The 22,403-nt window shown below is 41.4% G+C and overlaps 1 protein-coding gene across 7 annotated transcripts in view; it reads right to left on the reverse strand.

Annotated features, from left to right (window-relative positions):
- The window catches only part of ptprua (protein tyrosine phosphatase receptor type Ua), a 328,377-nt gene extending 306,355 nt beyond the window's left edge, over nt 1-22,022 (reverse strand). For 6 of the 7 annotated variants that reach the window (XM_012853466.3, XM_036145582.1, XM_036145581.1 and 3 more), the window contains exon 1: nt 21,741-22,021. In XM_012853466.3, coding sequence (XP_012708920.2) covers nt 21,741-21,810 — 70 coding nt within the window. In that variant the 5' untranslated portion in view covers nt 21,811-22,021. Of the gene's footprint in view, nt 1-21,740 lie in introns of all 7 variants that reach the window. The other variant, XM_021311111.2, reaches the window with a different exon arrangement.
- Between the last annotated feature and the right edge of the window lie 381 nt (nt 22,023-22,403).

A 22,403-nucleotide genomic window follows, 5' to 3' on the forward strand; every position in this document is an offset into this window, starting at 1 on the left:
TATCCAGTATAAAATAAGTGCTACAAATGTTACAACACTTTTGTTCATATGGCAGCAGAACATTAAAATAAAAGTGCTCTTTACACTACTTTTGAATTCATTCTTGGAGTTTGTAAATACAATGCGATTAATCGCGATTAATCAGGGCGATTAATCGCGATTAAATATTTTAATCGTTGCCCAGCCCTAATATATATATATATATATATATATATATATATATATATATATATATATATATATATATATATATATACTCAGTGATGGGCAGTAGTGCCGCTACATGTAGCAAAGCTATTAGTTAAACTACATTTTCCAGTAGCTTGACCATAGCGTCGCTGCTTTATGAATCAAGTAACTTTCCTGTAATGACGTTATTTTTTTGATCAAGTAGCAACGTAGCGTCCACAAACGCTACAAAATCCAGGACATAGCTAAGAAATGAAACCAGGTTTGCTATTTTGAAACAACATTCAGAGTGAACAATCAATCTGAGTTGTTGGTTGGACATGTTCATGCGCGAGCTTCTACTTTGCCTCTCCTGTCTGTATCTATCGAAACATGCGCATGCATACGGCAGTGGAACTTATGGCAAGCCGATTAGGCAAGTACTCGCCCTTACAATAACGTGCAGTTCCAACCCGTATTTTACGCAAGCGCACGTTTTTTACATCACCACGTCACAACTCATTTGTCAAAAAATAGCATGATCTGAAAATTCTGTTATAAAACGAGTCTCTTGTGTTTGCTAGCTAAAAGTGTAATATTCTGAGTTCTGTTATGGTTTGTTAGTGTTAGTTTTCCTTCTCTTTCCTGTCTTTTGTTATCTGGCTGTTTTGAGTTCTGTCTAGTCTGGTTTCTTGTTTAGATTAGTGTTTACTGTTGTAGTTTATTCTATTATGTCTTCAGAAGTTTCTTAGTTTGGGTTTTTATTTGTTCTTGTTTTGAGCCTCAGCACTGATGTCTGGTCTAATTACTTACTCTGCACACCTGCCTAACTCCACCCCTGCTGCAATCACCTCTCACCGGTTTCACCTGCCTCCACCTCCATATAAACTGCTGAGACCAGACATCAGTGCCAGGTTGTCTTGTTGAGTTATGGGTGAGTCTCCTCCTGCAAATTCTGTGTTAGGTTTGCTTTTTGGATTTTTTGACCCCTTTCCCTCCAGAAACCTGAGCCAGTCTGTCCTGTCTGTTCCTGCCTTGTCTGCCCTGCTCGTTTGTTTATTTTTTGTGTCATCTTTTTGTTCAACAGTCTGTTTGGATTTTTTCCCCTGTTTTTTGAGTTGGTTATTAAAGAGCTTTTTTTTAAGAAACCTCTGCTGGTCTGGTTGAATTCTGGGTCCTTTCCCTCTGATCATTACAAAAAGATTGAGATTGTTGCGGTTGTGTGAGGACACAAAGACACAGCTGCGTGGGGTGACTCTGGCTAGGTGGGAAGAGTAGTTGTCTTGCGATCCAAAAGCTGTGGTTTCAGTTCCAGCTTCCTCCTGCCACATGTCAATGTGCAATGACAATGCACTTAACCCAAAGCAGCTTACTGATCCCCGTCTCAGCATGTGCGTGTTTGTGAGTTTGATTTCATGAGCAATTTGATTGTTCAGAGTGAATAGAAAAGCTTTAAAAAAATAATTAGAGCAATTTGATTGTTACAGCCAAGAACAGCTCGCCATCAAGGCCCGCATGTTGTTCACCACGCGCCTGCCCCAGCTGTAAGAGCTGCCTTCATAAGAGGATCTCAGGACATCGCTGAGTACGGCCCCACCAGAGCTATCAAGAGCGCCTGGATCCTAAAACGAAAGCCCCTCCACCGCTTTCACTCTGAGCCGGATGCTCTAGCCGCTCCTCAGACAACTGAACAGCATATCACCCAAGTTTATAGAGCAACAAGGTAGCTAACAGTTGGATCAGGGGTTGAGGTCAGAAATCATCCAACTGCAGCTAACCAACACCAACGCAGCATCTCCAGACCTTCTGCGTTACATTAACGCACAGTCTACTGTGTCTATAGCTCTACATTATATATATATATATATATATATATATATATATATATATATATATATATATATATTGTCTGCACCATCAACACCAAGTCAAATTCCTTGTAAGTGCAAACCTACTTGGCAGTAAACTTGTTTCTGATTCTGATTCTAACAATTAATCTGCTGCATCTATCTGAGTTATACAATTATCTAGTGACACACTGCTCTTTAATTTTTAAAAAAAAATTAAGTTTCCCGTTAGGCTTTTCAAAGTGAACAGTCAGGGGGAAAGGGGCAATTATATGCTTCCAATTGTTGACTACCTGTGACCTGGTTTGCCTTTAGAACAAGTGCAGCTCAGGAAAGAAGACAAATCAACATGATGCTGGTAGCATCTTGACACACAAGCACTTCTTAGCGGAGCGTGATGTTCTGTAAAATAGGCCCGGTGATGATGACTACGTTAATGAGAAGCTTCACTTCAGTGCATTTTCTCTTTCTATGTGTGTGGGCTTGTTTGGATGCATAAGATCCCTGAAATGAAGCTACGCCACACGGGCCCCTGCAGCTGTAGACAGTGGCTCTACTGTGTTCAAAGGGTTGGACAAAATTCTCTATTACACCGTGACTAAAGAGCCCCATCCTCCCTCTTCCTTCCATCTTTCCTTTTGCTTCACTTATTCATTCTACCCCAATTTTACCTCGTTGATTTATTTTTAAAAAAAATTTTGTCCATCAGCTTATCTCTGTCGGACAAGCTACCTAGACTCAAAAGGTGAGAGTACATGGTTTTCTTTTGTAATTATTTACCTTTATTATGCAGCATACTAAGCAGATGCAAAAGAGATTTAAACCCCCGAGAAGAGCCTTCCAGCACCGCTGTACTGACCCACTGGGCCGGAATAAATCCAGGAGCCACCCGCCTAGCCTTTCAACGGGCCCGCATCCCTGAAACTAAGGCTAGAACAACCCGAGAGCAATGAACCTGAAAGGCCTTCCTTTGCGACGTTTAGCTTCTCTCCCTCTCTTGATCATCAACCCCGCCTTCTCAAAGAATGTCTTGAGCTGCTTAATTAACTACAAAAAAAAAAAACCTGTGCCCTCCTCCCGGGTTCTGCTAAGACAACTTTTCCTTCCTCCTCCTCCTCCTTCTCTTTTTCCTCCTCCCACTTCTCCACCTTGCACAATTCCAATGGCAGCCATTTTTTTCCCCATGACAATAAGAGGTCTGATGTTTGCTAAAAACAATCTCACCCAACCATCTGAAATCCCCAAAATCATTGAGAGCAACTGTCAGGTCTTGAAAAAAACAACTGAAAAAGTTTATTTTTTTCTTTTTCTGCTACATATTTACAACTGCATCCACAACGGTCCAAACATCCGCGGCAACAACCTCAGTGACAGAATCTTGCGGTGACCGGAAGATTTCTATTCACACCCACGGCGAGGTCAGGACTCACACCCCCGACTTGTGCCGACACACTGGCTGAATCCATTTAGGTTTCTCCAGCAGGAGGCATGACGAGTCCCCTCCGGCAATTTTCTGTTGCCAACGGCCCTCTGGCAACAGAGATCTCTTGTGTCACCAGCAAAAGTTAGAGGTCAGTCATGAGTCAGGCGACCGGAGGTGCTGTCAGTTACTGACTGTTAGATTTAAGGCTGTAAAAGCAAGTTGGGGCTATTTCTTATTTAAAAGGTAGCGTGCATATTCGTGAAAATTCCACTGTATGTATGGGAGATTTAGCCAACAGGCTAGACGGTCAGATACAAACAGTCAAATAAGAAAAAGCACACACCATGAAACACTAAACAGCAAAGGAGAAAATGTAATAAAACCTACAAACATAAATTTGTACAGCTTTAATAATCAAAGATCTTTTGATCTCTGGTTTGAGATTAAGTGTTGCGTTCTCTTATTGCAGTTGGAATCTCATTCACTAACAGTGGTCAATTCTCCCCATCTTAAAGGTATTACACAAACTCTTAAGGCATCTAATGACCAACTGGCCTCTTTTTTTCCTCTAACCAGCCAAACTTTCTGCTCTAATTCTGCTATTAGCAACTCAGCTTTAGCTCTCAGTTGCTTGTCGCCATTCAGATTCTACCTGACCTTGCTCCGCAGCCTCCGTTTAGCACAGTTTTAATTTGAGTAGATAATTGGAAGGCATGAAAAGGAAATGTAAAGCACTCCCTTTTTTCTTTTAATCCTACTCACTTTTTGCTTAAGATGATTTAATATCAAGCTGTGACATCTGACACGATTCTTGGTCTGTGACTGCTGTTAACTACATCCCTCTTCTTCCATTTACACTTAAAACTGTTAATATCTTTTGACACAGTCGCTGAAATGAAGACGCGACCGACTCGACTGCCATAAAAGCACATGCCAGAGTGTCTCCTGGGAACCTCTTTATCCTCATTTCCCTCCCCCATTCCCTCTGCGACTGATGGGTTTAATTGACAACAGCGCCTCTGTCCTGGCTAAAAAAAAAAAAGGGGGGGGTAACTGAGTTGACAAGTGGCTGTAGAGGGGGAAATGAGGGTACAGGGGGGGTGAAGTGGAGATGTGAAAACAATCCATAGCCTACTTTTGTGTGCATATCATTAGAGATATGTGGGATTTGTGCCAGAAAGGTTGCAGGTCTGACTGCATTATTTCAGACAAGTAATTTATGCAATGACCTTCTTGCAGGGATGACAAAAGATGTCATAGATTGTTCCAAATGCATACTCATGTAGCTGCACCCTGCGGTTAACCACTGAGGATGCACGTTATCCATCAATGTCTTCATGTAAAATGATAAGTTTAGTTTTCTCTTGTATCCAGAGGGTCTTTCCATAACACAAAAGTAGATTTTTTTTTTACAATATGCCGAACTAAAAAAAAAGGAACTTTGTTATATTTTAACACTTCTTTGTGCCGGCTGCATCATATTCTCACTGAATTGACCACACATTTTTCACACATTATTAAACTTGGACATTGTTATAAAATAAAACATAACAGGAACCTATAAGGTTACTGAACAAAAAAAACAAAATAAGATGAAAAGAATCAAATATGTGAAACACTTCCAATCTCCCATAAACAGAGATGTAGAATGCAGTGACGTTTCAATTAAAGGGTAACTAAAAAAAAAAAAAAAAAAAACATAAAAATAACAACTTAAAAGATCCCTGAGAGGTTTAGGAATAAAATAATTAGTAGCTACTGGCAACTGAACACTGAGCAAGAACACAAACAGTCTCCCTGACTCGTAAACAGACGTTGCTCTTTTTCAGCTTTGTATAGGCTCCTCTTCGTAGAAATAAAGCTAAACCCGAGTACATTTATTCCGGAAAAGCCCGGTCCTCCGCATACGAAATGCGTTTTGCATTCTTGTCATCATTAAACTGTAAAATAATCCCGCAACGTACGCTGGTTGGAACATTTCACATTCCTGATCATTTCTCCTACAACTATCACGTTCTGGCTCCACCTAAGGGTGAGCAGCGCCTCCCTCTTAAGGACGACGGCAACACTACACTGGAAGAAGGTCCGTCTTAGCGGATCTTATCAGTTAATCGGATGGAACAAACTTTAATCTAATAAAACATTACTCGACAATTGATCGTAAATCGACTATTAATCACAAAATGATTTGCACCCCTGGCAGATCTAGCACTATAGTAACTCCACTAATATATTTCTTCGGCTCTGGTTTTGAAGAGACCCTACCAGAGTCCTGATATAAATAAATAAATAAATAAATAAATAAATAAATAAATAAATAAATAAATAAATTGAACATGTTGATCTCAACATAGTGCTAGTTTTTAACTACCACTAGAAACATGGAAGAAACTGGTCAGCAATTATAAGAAGCATCTGATTACTCCAATGCCAAGATTATTCCACTGATTCTGGAGAAGGGGATTAATCATTTTTGACAAGCCACTTTATAATAAAATGGAAATGTTTTCTTTAGCATACGTTAAACCAGCAAGTAAGGAAACTGTAAAATATTTAGAATCACTCGTCAAACTGTGCAAAGTCAACAAAACAGAGAGCTATATAACTGAATAGGTGGATAATACATTTCTAGCAGAACATTAATATGCTGAAGAAAAGCTGTTAAAACAGCAGCAGCTGTGTTTTCCCAGGATGACACTCAATCAAAAGGGGTAATAATGGGTTTGGACCTTGCCTAATGTGCATTCAGTTTGTTTACTGGTTTTATTTTTTACCATTCAGTAGTTCTTTTTTTATAGTTCTGTAAAACTTTTTATTCAAACGGTGATTGCATTTGAGAGAGGTCTTGCATTTTATGTTTTTTTTTTCTTTAGAAACCTTTTGTTTCTAAGTTGTTTTCTCCTGAACTAGAATTATGAGTTATGTGTCCCAGATTGTTTGGATTTTAGGGATCTATGTTTTTGTTTTTGTTTTTTTTTTTAAGGGAATTCTGTTAACTATAACAGAAGCACTTTGAAAGATTTTGCAATACAATGTCAATATAAAGAAGATAAATCCCAAAATTCCTTCCTATCATAAAATTGCTTTGTGTCAGTACACTAACTAAAGAAATTTTTAAACGATTAACATGTATGAGGTGCCACTTGATGGAGCAGCTGGTAGCACTGTTGCCTTGCAGTGAGAAGGTCCTGGGTTCAAATCCTTGACACATTAACACCAGTCGTAGTCTTCCACAGGAAGCTCCTGTCTATCTGCTTTCTCATTCTGTTTCTAGGTCACGTACATGGGACTGTGTTTAGACCTACTCACATAAAAACGTATGTTGAATGCTTCCTTAAGCAAAAGTAAAAAAAAAAAAAATTCGATCTGTTTTTAAGTATCTATTCAAGTCCTCATCCCTCCGGTGGCGTCTGGGCCGGCTTCATCATCCTCTCATGCCCTATTATTATTGTGTAAGTGTCTGCTGACCCGGGCCATCGGGCCATCTGCTCACACTCTACCGAAGCTGAGATTAGGGGTGTAGGCCAGGAGGGCAGCGAGAAACACATGTTCAGACCAGCAAATTACTGTTACCCAAAGATGGAGGGTTAGATTAGACCACAAGGCGAAGATGAAATGTAGCGTGAACAGTCGTGGCTCAGACAGGAATCTGTCTGCCACCTGATTTCCATGCTGTTCCCACCAAATTAATACCAGCAGTGTTGTCAATAATCTCCCATTCACTCATCCTGTTCTCCACATGCTCCTCTCTTTCTCCCTCTTCTCTCTCTACTCTCCCTCCCTCTTGTTCTCCTCGCCAATGTGACGTGCAACGCTTCCAGCTTAAGGGTCCTTCCCGAATCAATGCTTTAGAGCAGGTTTTCTCAAAGTCGGTCCAGAACCGGACTGTCAATGCCGACAAGATGCGGAAAATGCAGGTGGCTTTGTGGAATTTGACTTACAAAAATGTGGAACACCAGATAATTCTGGTCATCTGGGCATTTGATCTACCAAACTCCCAGAGGTGGAAGTGTCCTATAAGTGTTCCCTTACACCAGGGTTCACAGGGCAAGATCAATACAAGCGAGCAAGTCTTGTCCACTGCTAACTCTTTTGTGACCCGTTCAGTCAAGCTCACTTCTCCCTCAGACCGGCAGCCGTCTGATAGGGACTGCAGCGTGGTGCCGCTCATTAGCCACTGCAACCGGCAACCAACTACAAATGTTTACTACCTGTTTTAGGCGAAATGTTCTAACATTATACCAGCTTTGTGAAACCAAGGTAACCCCAGTGTTTGTGTGAAGAACACTGTTAAGAAACTCCAAAGGATAAAAAATTGGGTTGCTCTGTTATTGGTCAGCAAGTTAGAACACGTTCATTTTCTTGGACGGGCTGTACTGAAATGTAATTTCCCCCCTGGGTGACAAATGAAGCATTCAGTTCGATTTAATATCGTTGACCATTTAATAATTCAAGTTTGTCTGTGAAGAATTTCGCTTTTACAAAACAGGAGCTTCACAGACGTAATCATATCCCCAACAATTGTTTTTCTGTTGAGCTGTTGAAAATGATTACAATAACCATTATGATATCACTAAAATAGGGAACTAAAAGTAAGATAATTAGATATCCCACTCATGAAATAAGATGATGGAGATGAACTGCTCATATTTTAAGTGCAAAACTCTTATTCCGTTGGCAAATAGTCTTATTTACCTGCTCAAATTAAGGAAAAATACACTAATTTCATGAAAATTTTACATACTTCTAGTTCCCTTTTCACAGTGACTTTTTTATGTTAACAAATATGCTTGCTTTGTAATACATGGAATCGAAACTGAATGTGGGAAATGATGAAATAAAATTTGGTGAAAATATAACTAATTTAAAGGGTCCCAGGTTTAAGGCATCTCAGGGACAACAGACAGTTTTATTTTCCACACTAATTTATTTAAATATTGCTGGGAGATGCTAATATTCCATGAATTCCACAGAGCGTTACAGACTGCCCTCCAGAAGACCTAGAGTTTGGGGCATCCCCAGAACATATGGCCCAGTGGGCCCTTATCGGATTTCATCTTGGCCAAGTTTCATCTGACCCAGGAAACAATGTTGCCAGTTTACTGTTTGACAAATGGAGTCTACGACGACCTTGAATTGTATGAAACCATGTCTAATACATATTGATGATCTATGAATAAACCTAGTTTCCTGCTGCCATAGCAACACGGTCATCTGTAATCCCACCTCTAGTTGCCAATGTTATTAAATTCTGACCAAAGAGGGCGCCGCTGCTGACTGGATTAATGCACACAATGTTGATATAGCCCCTCTTTGTAAAGGATCTACCCCGATGCAATCGTCAATCCAGCTATATGCTAGAGTCTGAAGAAATATTTTTTAACAAAGGTTTGCAGCTAATGCAAGTATCTAAAATCTAAAAAGTTGTTGGAAGGCAAACCGAATACTCCCTGCAATACTTAGAGCAGCAAATAGTTACAACTAAACAGTTTTGGAAATAAATGGTATGATCTGTTTTGCACGCAGGTTTTAAGCAAATGTAACCAATAGGATTTGCTCGTCCCTAATTGAACTTCCACTTTAGCCAGAAATCTGAAAATATTTCTTAGAAGCCCTGATTTGGGGTCAACTTGCAATGCCAGCCCCATAAAACTTGCCGGGCTATAAAACTCAATGCTTCTCACTTTTATGAGATGCAACACTGCCCATAAAAGAGAATGGGAATGTGTCATTGTTGTGTCTGAAACCATCCTCCGGCCAAGCTAACAGGTTACCCCTGTGAATCCAAAGATTCTGCTGCCACTTCAGTCCAATTCAGGGCGCCGTCTGTCAGTTCAGTTAACATTAAATGTAATCTGAGACTTTCAGCTGTCTTGAGTGCTAATATCAAATAGGGTGCAACCCACCATGCTTACTTAAGATGCATATGGCCTTTGGAAGGCAAACACAGCAGATGCTGGCCCAGGTGCTCCTGCTTGTTTTTACAGTCAAATTAACACCATCTCCTGAATCATTGCCTGGTAACCCTTCCTCTGGGATGTCAGAGGGAAGCAAGAAAGAGAAGCCAGAACTTGTTAGAAAGTGTATACAGTGTTCTTAAGAGGGAACGGAGTAGGACAGATGGATTGGGAAGCAAGTGGGTGAACATAAGGCTATTCAAGGTTCGATTCTCTGAGGGTACACCTACACTGGAGGTGTTTGCTGCGTTAATTTCAGTCTGAAGATTTTTTTGTTCCGGGAAAGAAGGGTTTTTTCACACTTTTAGCTAAAACTGCCTAAGCTTCCCTCTGTCACACCAAGCTGCATGGTATGAAGGTGTCAGAATGTTTGAAATTTAAGTAGTCAGGTTGGCCAATCAAATTCCAAATTGTTCTCAACTATGTATGTATCTGCCGTATAAAATCCAAATCAGTTCAATTGGTTTATTTACACAGCACTAATTCACATCACAAGTCACTTTACAAAAAAAAGATAGCAGCATAACTACAGAGCTAGCTCAGGGTAACTTAAGCCACTCTAACTATAAGCTTTGTCAAAAAGAAAAGTTTTAGGCCTGGTCTTAAAAGTAGACAGGGTGACTGCCTCACAGACCAAAACTGGGAGCATCTTAAAAAGGATAGGTGCCAGAAAACATAAGAGCGAAGTGCTCTGTTAGGAACATATGGGGTAATCAGATCTCTGATATATGATGAAACTTGATTATTAAGGGTCTTAGTGGGTCTGCGTTGGCTGAGAGGCCTCAGCTTTCTGCTACTTTTTCAACAGTATGGAAACGGGCCTCCAAATTCTGAAACCGCTGCTAGAAAAGTCACAAAAAGATAAAAAAATTTATCGAACCCATTTCCACGAAATTAATTACATATCAGACGCAGGGCAGGAAAGAGGAGGACACTCATACAGAGATGGAGAAACAACAGGAAAGGCAACAATTAAGCACAGTAGAGCTCAAGCTAACGCTCGGCTAGCCACCCCTTACCCAGCGGAGAAAAACTGTCTGAAACACAAAGGGTTCCCAAACAAGTGCATTAACAAAAAAAAAATCGTTTTTTAAGGTGCTTACAAAAAAGGTCACAGTAAAGAGAATTCAGATCAAATTGAGTGAGTCTGAAACACCAAAACAGATCCACAGAGTGCGACAGTGAAACATGAAGTGACCAGGCATCTTGTGGTTGTAAGGTGAAAAAGTGTGGAAAAACTCAAGGGATTTGACTACTTTGGAAAGACATGATGCTTTTTACGACATTTTACACTCAGCCACAACCAAAACATCACAACTGTTATATCTTGGATTTGGCAGTCTGTCAAAATTGAACTAAGGTTGCATACCTTTGCACCTACCAAGATCAAAAAGACATTTTCGAGGCGATTTTTCCTTGACTCTACTTTTGTCAGATCAGCATCATCAGTTGCAAGATAGTGCTTTATGATGTTTGGTAATTGCTATGTCTTGGATCCAGTGGAATGTAGTTAAGTAGCAAACACAGATCAGCTGCATGGAGGTTTACAGTCATGTTTCCACAAACACCTCCACACAACCCGCCATTACGTCCTGACTTCTTTGACAGGGGTGACCAGGTACTACCTAGGTGCCGTTGTTTAATGCAGTGACGGTCATGTCACATTGTGTAGCTAACAATTTCACTTTTTTTCCCACAAAGTTTCCCTTAAACTTTTAATCAGCCTGTGCGCGACAGGTACACTGGGAGACCCACAGGTTTAATTACTTTAAATAGCAATTTTTTAAAAGAGTAATATCAGCAGCTGCCTTGGGACCTGCACATCCTGGGACTTTAATCTTTAAATAATGAGCAGTTAGATATGAGGATGGGGAAGTTTTTAGTAAAGTAGTCAAACTAACTTTTCTAACTTCTTTTATTCCCCCGACTCCACAGAAAAAAAGGCTGTGGACACAGACAAAGGAAATGAGAGTGATGCTATTTCTGCTGTTCGTCATCTCTATCTGAAGGGACATTTGCAGACAGTGCAGCCACAAAAGTCATCCCATATCTGAACTCAGAGCCAATCTGCTAACCCTGCACTCAGTCGTTTTGCATCACTTTCCACTCTGCTGCAGCACAACAGCCATCAACCTATCATTAGGCATGACAGCCAACCACAGGTTTTATAACTGAGAGACGGCTCGCATCCGCTTTCATCTGAAGGGTGTAAAAGTTCTGCTGGCTGGAGAGCAGATGCTATTGAAGAATATTCATAAAGATTACTCATTATTTGATGTCAGCGGCAGGAGTGACAAATCTGGGAGGTAGTGAAGGCAGACGCGGAGGCAGAGTCCCTCGCAAGACTGAACAGCCGGTGAACCCCAGAATAATCACAATCCAGGAGATCTTATTTCTATGAAAAGGAAATCGTAAACATAAGTGTATGGAAACAGCTACAAGCACCACGAATCCTTCCCACCAATCCATACCTGCCATTTGCAACAAGATGGCCACATCTGTGTGCTAAGGACATGTTCTTCTAGAACCCTTAGGCATACTATCCACAAACAAAACATCCCCATCAAAAATAACTTGGTTTTATCAACCAGTCTATGTTGTCCAGAGCATTGAAGGACATAAAACTACAGGAAGGGTCCCAATTCGGTTTTGAAATGTAATCAGGCTATCGTACTAACTTTTTAATGCACTTTAAAACAGACAAACACAGCTAAAACAATGTCCTGCACAACATTGCAAACAACAAAAATGTAGATATTTAAACATAAAACACATCCATATATAAAATAGATAAATATATTCAATATAGTCCCCGATGTACCGTGAAGGTAAGTTCAGAAGAAGAAGCTCAGAGAGCTATGTTGGGAAAAGATCATTCAAACATTTAAAAACAAAAATAAAAATGTCTAATTTAACTTTAAAATACACAGCCAGCCAGTGGTGAGAGGCAAGAACCGGGGTGATGTGTTCTGCTTGTTGTGTACCAGTTAAAAGACGAGCAGCAGCGTTTTGAACCAGCAGCAGATGCAAAAGCCAGGGCTGACTCACTCCAACATCAGGGCCATTACAGTATGCTAAGAGATCATTGCTGTTTAAAAGAGCTTCCTGCACAGGAAAGATTTCTCTTTTGCCAAGCGATTTAAACAATAAGAGCAGGACTTTATCGCTGCTCTTAAATTTGATTGTCAAATTTAAAATCACTGTCAGTCATGAAATCCAAATCGGTAACAGTTTGTTTACAATATCCTGTCAGGGTCCCAAATCAACAATGGTGGACTTACAGGGGCTACTTGGTTCAAACCCTATCACTTCTATTTTCTTTTCATCACAATTTCAGAATTTTAGTGCCAGCCAAGCTTAAATGTCCTCCAGGCAATCCAATACTCCTTTGATTAAAACGCCGTCCTTCTGATTTAAAAGCATATAGGTCTGGCCATCATCGGCATAGAAGTAGCATGTATTTCCATACCTTCTAAGTATGGAACCTAGAGGCAATAAATACAGGGAAAAAAGCTTTGGCCCTAAAATTTGGCCCTTCGGGACCCCACATGAAGGGGGAGTGCATTCTGAGTCTACAACTTTGAGGCATATAGACCAATCAAGTGCTGGATAAGATCTAAACAAATCAAATGGTGTGTTCTTAATAAGCCCACTAAGTGATTTAAACGTGATATTAAAATGTTGTGGTCCACAGTGTCAAAGGCAGCAGTTAGGTCAAGCAGAACCAAAAGGTATAGGGACGTGCCAAAAACATTCCTTTAATGACTCTCATAATGCTGATTCTGTACTATGGCAGGCTCTAACACCAGACTGAAAAATATTCACAATGTCATTTTCATCTAATGATTCTGGTTGACAACATAAATCTTTTGATTTTTTTTTTTTTTGAAACAGCTTAGAAATAGGTCTATAACTTCAGAACCATGTAGCTGATTAGTTAACCACCATCCATTCAGGCTCAAATGTATTATACCTGTATGCCTGTGCAAATTCTCAGTTATCTGGGTCATCGCAAAAGCAAACAGCCATCAGTAAACAAAGGGGGACGATTGTGCTTCCAACATTCCAAAGAGATTACGTCAGCAGTTTCATCACGATTCAGGTGACCAAGTACTCCACTCACACCAAGCAATAGCTTCTAATGATCCAGGACCGTGGTGGGTGGGTCATTGATTTGCATCTGACTTAGAATACGCCTAGGAGGATGAGCCTCCATGTCCTTAAAAACAGCAGCACACCAACTACAGGGTGCTTAAGTGCGAGCCACCAGACTAGACAAAGACTCCTGGATAGGTGTCGAAACGTTTTCAGAAAGAACCCAACAAAAGTCCAGTTACCTCCGATTTAAGCCTGTTTGCTATTGTTTACTCTAATTAGTTTGTAGACAGTTGTTTATTCGAGCAGTATAAAAAGTTTTAGAATGTACAGAGGTGCTATATTTGGTAAAGTCCTTAAGAAACCACAACTCAGTTGTTTCAATGGCAAAGCAGCAGATGTTGGGCAGACGCAACTCTTTCAATGACACCATGTGTTGAGATGGAATTGAACAATTTATTTTGTTTGTTTTAAGATATACTCCTCTCCGGGGTCTAGTTTTGCTATAAACCTAAACCAGGAAAAAATTCTCTTTTTAAACATTTATTTATTACAATATTTACCAAACTGCTCAGAATTTTCCTTTTCAAGCTTAAATTGATAAAAGATAATTTGACGTTCAAAAAAGAACACAAAGAATTGAAGTCTGGACAATCATTCGTAGATCTTGGGAAGTTATGTCATATACCATGTTTCAAAGACGGATGTAAATGCTCTTTATATTAAAAAAATTACAAAGGCCTTTTCTCTAGTGTTGATAACAGTAACTACTGTCTAGCTTTACATTGGTTTAACAGTTTAAACATGTACAGAAATCTCAACTGACAGACAATACCATGAAGTGGTTAGAAAAACATTCTGAAAGCTATGTATCATAGTTGCTAATGAGAGCACGGATATCGGCCCATGCTTATTTACACCACTAGTTATAACTTTACACTTACGCATCCATTCCACTAAGTAAGTACCCACTTTAGCGGCTCAGAAGTGGAACAGAAGCAGGTTAACTTCAAATCCAACCCTGTTTCACTCTTTAGGCCATTTCTTTATAGGAAGCAACATGCACTCTGCTCACTAGTCTAAGTCTGGCTTGACTGACTTGACTAAGAGCTGTCTAACAGTATCCAAACCAACATACATAACTGCAAAATGGTCCTTCAAAAAGAAGAAAACGTCTAAACTTCATAAGTCTTCAGTTTCAGTCCAACACTGTTTCCACTAAAATGTGAATCAGAAGAAGCTGGAGTTCGGTCTAAATGGGGACTATTAAGTTTATGGTTGGTGACTCACTGTTTTACCAGTTCAGCTGCCATTGAGTTAATTGCCTTCAGTGGCACAACAGTTCTGACTCCTTTCTTGACGATAAAGAAAAAAAGTCACTTATGGATAGAAAAAATCAATCAGGAGAAGAATACAAAGCCACAGAAGTTTACCCAGTTTCTAAAACAATTCACAATGCCTGAGCACCCCCACAGGAGTAAAACATTTTCCATTCTGCTGATTAAACCACTTTTCTTTTGATTTGGTCAAACACCTTTGAATTTCCTTTAGGGGCGCTGCGTACGAAAGACTCCGCGGTGGACAGGATGACTGACAACAATCCACAGAGGCTGACAGTTGGGATGTACCGCAAACAAACAAAGACCTTGCTTCCCCATCAGTTTCAGCTTCTTTTTTCTCCTCCATCTATTTTAATAGAGATATAACAAGCTCGTGTAGGTTGTTTGTGATGCATCATCCATCTAATGCTTCAAGGTTCAGGAAAAAAGTGACGAGTGAAACATGGCCAGCACTTTACTGTTCGATTTTAGTCAATTTCACCCATCTTAGGATAAGAGCATCCATTTTTCTACACCAGTCCGACTGCAAATCGAATAAAAGCAAAAGTGCAGTGCACAATGCAGGTTATAAAATGCAGCCTGGTTGCTCTGCAGGCTTAGATGTGTCTAATAAACAATGTGGATAGGTCACACTCATAGACTTAGAAATTCAAATTTATTCCCTGGTACTGAATCTGTGTGTTTCCTACCTCATCATATATTATAATCACACTGAGTGCCTTATTTTTGCAACACTGGGCAGACATTTTACAAATCACAGTTGTTCGGTTAAAGGCTCTTGTATTTTAGTCTCTCCTAAGCTGCACTAATTTTATCATTACCGTTTGTGTGGTTTTCTCAAATCATACCCATTCACCTGCTCCTTTACCCTGTGACAGCTGTGTGCGTCAGATTAACACTAAAGTGGATCTGCATCAAGAACAGCCCGTCACCCTCCTAGCAGGCCACCTACCTGTGTCAGCACCTGCTCTCAGGTTTGATGAAATGCCAACACAACACGTTCCATGTCCTTTGGGAACATCTGCCATTTTGTACCCAAACGCCAATGACTGCAATTGTGTAAAAAATGCCAAAGGGGAGACACCAACTAAAATGCCCTATGAAGTCAGAATCGCAAGTGGGAATGCCATCATTTCCTCTCAACTCCAACATCCATCCATTCATCGTCTTCCACCTATATATGGTCGGACCACTGAGGTCCGGGATGGAAACCCAGACATCCCTCTCCCAGGAGCCACCCTCAAGCTCATTCTGATGGACCCATAGGTGGTCTGAGGCCAGATTAGATACACAGTCCGGTCCAGAGGAACATGCCTGAAAAATTCCATAGGGAGCTCTCCAGAAGGTATCCTAATCAGTGCCTGAACCATCTCCGCTGGCCCCTTTCAATGCCATGATGCCGCAGGTCAACATCAAGCTCACCCAAGACGACGGGGCTCCTCATCTTACATTTAAGGCTGAGGACAGGCACCATATGAGGAAAGCCCCTTCGGGTCACTTGTACCAGGAACTCCTTCGTTTGGTCATGATCCATCTCATGACAATAGATGTGGGCCAGAACAGACAAGTAAATCAAGAGCTTGCTTTTATGCAAAACTCCTGTTAAGTCTCCCATTGCAAACTGGCCTTGTGGGAGGTGTCAAACTCAATGATCTTACCAGTAGTTTTCAAGCGCCCAGTGGTCGAGCCTTGGCTCCTGGGGCTTGGCCTGGGATCTTCCTCCACATGGGCATGGATGACTTGCAAGCTAGGTGGCAAGGAAGGGCGGAGGTCTTGGCTTGCTAATCACTGGTTGTATAATCTTAGGATGTTAGCTCTTGAACCAAACTGCTGGAAGAACTCCTACTTTTGAGGTGCCCAGGCTAGGAGGCATGGGGTGGGTAGGCAGATATTTATAAGACCCGAATTGAGTGCCTGGATTTTGGATTTCTCCCTGGTGAGCGAGAGGATACGCTTTTTGTGCCTACAGATTCTAAGAGTGAAGCTCTAACTGTTTTCTATGCTTGTGTACCAAACAGCAGTTTAGACTATCCACCCTTCTTCAAATCTCAAGATGGTGTCCTGGAGAGATGTCATGTGGGAACTTCAAAGCCCATGTAGGCAACAATGATGTTACCTGGAGGGAGGGTGATTGGGAAGAACACCATCCCTGATCTGAATCTTAGAGGTGTTTTGTTATTGGGCTTCTTTGCAATGCACGTTGTAAAAACGCTCCCCAGTGGGCAGGGGTCTAGATACGGATTAGACGCAGCTTAAGATGCTGATAGCTCTGGACATTGTACAGTAGGACTGTCATGCTTGACACTCTTCTTTAACGGGACAGTCTAGTGAATTCCGACTAGTTTTGTGTTCCGCAACAACAAGGGGGAACAGAACTGCAAAGACGGTCTTGTGCAAGTTATAGTCCATGCTGACGTTCCTTTTTCACAGTTAATATTAACTGAAGCAAACAAGACAGCCAGTCAGTTGGAAAATAGTAGCAAACCTATCCAGAGTAAAATTAAAAATGTACTTGATTTCTAAGAAAATAAAAGCAATATTCATGGTAACCAACTGCAACTGTCCAAGCCTGCTTTCACAATGTTGCATGTTTCATATCAGATTATTAAACTTCATTAAATCACTGAAATAACTGTTTAAATGTTCTGAGCAATTTGATTTTATAAGTCATGAGTACAGCGCTGCTATCTGCCAACTTGGATGTACTGACTGTTTTAGATCAGGCTCACAGCACGGAGACTAGATGTGCACACATGAAAAGAGGAAATCGCTCCATTCGAATAAAGGGAATACTGGCAATGTTACCAAGTAACTTTGCAAAGTTAGCAAATTGCAGTGCTCACCATTGAATCCAAAAGCCAGTTTTGTCATCTTTTTTGATTTGCACCTAACCTGCAATATGTTTATCATGTATTCAACATGGCTTTTCAGCCTCCATGATTTAATTACCAGGCAGAAATAATTAGCTATTCAGCTAACAGTAACTAAACATTAATAATTAACTATACACTTTATTAGTATGCCTCATTATTCTTTGTTTACATTCAAATGCTTAAAAGAAAGTTGTTTTACATAGTGCTGAAATGTATCCCTTTTAGATCACCTTTTGATTGGAGGAAATAATATATGTTTCTCTATTTGGGGCTCAGTAACATCACTGCAATTATTCAGCGTTCTGTTCTGCAGCTTGTTACATTCAGGGGATTATGAGAAGTTACTTTAAACTGGGCTAAAATTAACTGATTCAAGAAATGTCTAAGTGCCACACTTTGTAAGATACACTTCTGAATGTTAATAGATTTTGTTTAAACAGGCAATCTGTATATAAAAACAACCTTTTCTGTTGTAACAATGAAAGTTAGGACTGCACAGTGGTGTAGTTAGTAACACGGCTTCCTTGCAGGGATCCTGGGGTCTTTCTGCATGCGTTTGAATGCTCTCCCTGTGCATGAGTGGGTTTTGTCCAGGCACCCCAGTTTCCTTCCACAGACTGAAAACCTGACTGTTAGGTTGATTGCTCTCTCCAAATTGCCCTAGGGTGGAAGTGTGTGATTCTTGATGTAGACCTACACAGTATATGCACTAAATGTTGTGTTATAGCTGACTTCACTTGCATCTATAAGTTTGCTGCTCTTAAATAATTCTGTAGTTAGTTCACCACCTGCTTAACTACTCACACCTTCAAGGTTCAATCATTTTTTTGTCTAAACCCAGATGGTTATGGCCAGTTGTCAGGTCACAGGGGAATACAATCAGGGGACGGGCATTTATTGTATAATTCTATCATTAGCGTGAAACATTTCTTATCATGAAAAGAATTTGCCTTTATCATGACAATAATAAATTCCAATCACTGGTGTCTGAAACCCCCAAAAACTACCAGTATTGTCAATCCATCCATTTTCCAACCCGCTTATTCCCTCATGGGGTTTCTGGTGCCTATCTCCAACATTCACTGGGCAAGAGGCAGGGTACACCCTGGCAGTCTGTCGCAGGGCAACACAGAGACAAACAACCATTCACACACACTCACACCTAAGGACGATTTAGAGAGACCAATTAACCTAACAGTCATTTTTTTGGACTGTGGGAGGAAGCCGTAGTACCCAGCAAGAACCCACACATGCACAGGGAGAACATGCAAACTCCATGCAGAAAGACCCAGGGTTGGATTTGAACCCAGAACCTTCTTGCTGCAAGGCAACAGCGCTACCCACTGCATCATTGTGTAGCCCTGTCAGTCTTGTAATTTTTGCAATTTTTGCACTTTTGGTTCCTTGAGAGCAGCAATAAATATAAATAGTTTGGAAAATCTAATTAATTTCAGTTACTGTTTAAGTATCTGGCATCCTAAAGAAGCCTAATTTGAGTTATATGTATATATTGTTAAAGCACAGCATTTGCGTTTATGTGGCTAGAATTAATGTGACATGCAGTCACAGCCATACAGTAACTTCAAAAAGACTGCAAGAAGCTGTAAATAGTCTTTTATCATCCCTTTTATTGTTAATAATACCTCAATATATCGTGATAAACTTTAAAGTCTGCATCGTATCGTAAAAGGATGCCAAAGGCTAACAGTTTATGCTGAAAACATAACAGAAGCATGAGTAGCTGGAAATACATCCTGCAGCCTCTGCACGAAAGAAAATAAATCCTTGGACAGTGGACTAAAGCTTCACCATATGCATTGGGGGTAAAATAAAAAAAAATATTTAGACATTTTGCAAATCAACTCAACTAAATAAATATGAGATACCTTGCAAAACTAAATGGATGCATATTTATGACTCTAGACGTGCAAACCTGATACAGACGAACCCCCAAAAGACTTGGAGCTTCAACTTGGGTGAAAGGTGGTTCAACAAAGAGTTGACTCAGAGGGGCCTAAAAACAAAAGCAGGCTCACACTTTTCAGATGTTTATGTGTCAGGAAACGTTGCAATTTGTCCTTCCCTTCCACTTCACACTGATTTGACTGGGTCAATCAAAGAATGCATACTAATAAAAATATACTGAGGTCTGTCGTTGCAGTTTAACAAGGTGTGGAGAGGTTGTGAATGTTGAGCACACATGCAGGCTGAACTTATTCACGTTTTGACGTAAACCCCGAGGAATGAGGAGTTTGGCCCATCTCCTTCTGTATCTATTCTGTTCATGTTCATTATCCTCATCAAGTGTCTGCATGCGATGACAGAGCTGACCTCTACAAAGTAAACTAAACCAATGCCAAACTGTGTGGATGTCTTCTTCCCGTTCACTCTGCACTCATTTGAACGGTTGCTTGTTACGTTAAATCCCCCCCCCCCCCCCCCATCGAGTCCAATTGATCCTGTCGATCAGGGAGTGGTTTAGTGTAGTCTGTTCAGCAGCTGCTTCTGCTTATCGTGCCACTGACATCCCTGTGCCAGAGTATTTATAACCCAAACCACAAAGCATTTCTGAGGTGGGGGGAAGAAAAAAAAAACTATGCCAACACTTTCACTTGTCAGCCATGTCACTGGGGGCATTTCTCCCCTCCGAACCGCAGAGAACTGCTGAGAAGATAATGTTTGGAGGAATTCTGAAATTGTCACAAACTGCCGCAGCCATTTAAATGTCAAAGCAGCCACAGGCAAGAACGGGGAGGACTTGAAGTCCTGTCTGAAACGGGCTCTGTGGATGCCAGGTATTGTTGTAGCCGAGAAATCTCTGAACATCCTCTCAACGTGTCATTGTGCATCTGTCAGAGCATGACTGAGACACACCGAGACTGTTTGGATCAGCTGTCAAAGCACTTAGGGGGGGAATGTGGGGTAGACATGGGCTGGTGAACAGTGCAAAGGGATCAAAATAAATAAATGAAACAACAACGTTGGGTCTAAGGAGGATCGTAGACCAGACACATTTGGCTGTTAAGGCAATTTTTGTGGCAGCAAAGTGTACAGAACCATGGTGCTGAGGCTGAAGGAGCGCCACCTATTGCTTTCACTGAGGTAATGCTGTTTTTAGGCTACAGTTGGCAAGGTGTGAGCAGCAGGTCCGTGTGCAGATTTCTCCATAAGGAGAAGGACAGCAAAGAGGTCCAATCAGCACCACTAAAGTTAGTTGTTCGTTTTATCGCTGTGATCAAGCCATGGACTCAAAAATGAAACGACAGCAAATAATATTAATACTTTAAAAAATATATATTTGACTGTGGGTAGCAGTAGAAATAATTACTGTGTTGTGTGTGTGTGTGTGTGTGTGTGTGTGTGTGTGTGTGTGTGTGTGTGTGTGTGTGTGTGTGCGCGCGCGCGCGCGTGAAACGCCATCATCATATTTACGCGCGCGCGCGTAAATATGATGATGGCGTTTCACTCAAGGTTATCAGACAGAGAATCTCCCCCTGGCCCGCTGGTTACATGTTGATCTCATCTGAATTAGAGAACAAGCAAGCTGATCCCTGGCTGAGCTGCAGCGGAACCGCTTCACCATTTCCCTCCCCGTCCTGCATCCAGAACACCAAGGCTGCGCATCTGAGTCAACCACACGCAGGGACCTCAAGACCCGTTTCCAGAAAAAAAAACATCTCAAATATCCCTAGACTGGGTGGAGGATTCAATCAAAGGCTTTCATACTCCACTTTTAATTTACAGCCTGCTCTCCCTTTTTTTTTAAAACAAACTTTCCAGATGTGAAAGTGAACAACTTTCTTATTGCCATGATGATGATGGTGGTGGAGCAGAGAAAAGTGATTTTGTCAACAGCTCACAGCAGATCAGCACAAACTTCAGCTCCAGACCCCCACACGCTAAAAGAAGAGGCATTCTGAGGAGAACACTGGAAGGGAACGCTGGGGGGGAAGAGAGTGGCTCTCTTGCCTCCCTGCGAACTTTCCTGCAGACTTTCCGCGAGTGCGCCCGTCCTGCTGCGCCCCTTGCCTGGTTACCTGTTGGCCGCTCCACGCCGTCCGCGCACATCCTGGCGGCCAGCATCAGCAGCAGCGCTGCTGAATACATGTCGGCGGGTCGCGAAAGTACCAAGGTCCAGTCCGGCTGGTCGCAACGAGCAAATCCTAGAGAGAAGAGTTTGCTGCCGCTTCGGCGCCGGAACAACTGCTGGAGAGAAGTTGCGCGATTACTTCCATTCAGGGGGCGCTTCCTCCACAGCCCGCACAGGGAGCATTTGATCTGCAGCTGAGGGATTCAAAAAGAGACCCCCTCCCCACCTCTCCTCCTTCCAAGGCTCCGACTACTTTTTTTTTCTAGCGCCAGACGAGGAGTTGGGACGCAGAAATGCGGGTCAGCGGCGCCCCCATGCGGCGATAATGCGCATGTGTTGCTGTCTGGGAATGGCGGGGAGCGGAGCTTCTGTGCGGCAGCGGGGGAAAGAGCGATCTGAAAGAGAGGAACTAACTAAATAGATATTAAAAAGGGCACAAACAAACGAAGTAAGCTTAGAGAATAATTAAATAGGAAAGCAAAAATAGCATCAAAGCCTTTGGGGGGAAAAAAAGTTCTGATAATGATGTCTGCACTGAGGCTGGTCCAGTTTAACTCCAGCAGGGAGCCAGATCAAATGTGTGTTTTAAAAAAAATGTGTATATGTGGAA

Source organism: Fundulus heteroclitus, chromosome 13 (genome assembly GCF_011125445.2).
Source record: "Fundulus heteroclitus isolate FHET01 chromosome 13, MU-UCD_Fhet_4.1, whole genome shotgun sequence".
NCBI classification, from domain to species: domain Eukaryota; kingdom Metazoa; phylum Chordata; class Actinopteri; order Cyprinodontiformes; family Fundulidae; genus Fundulus; species Fundulus heteroclitus.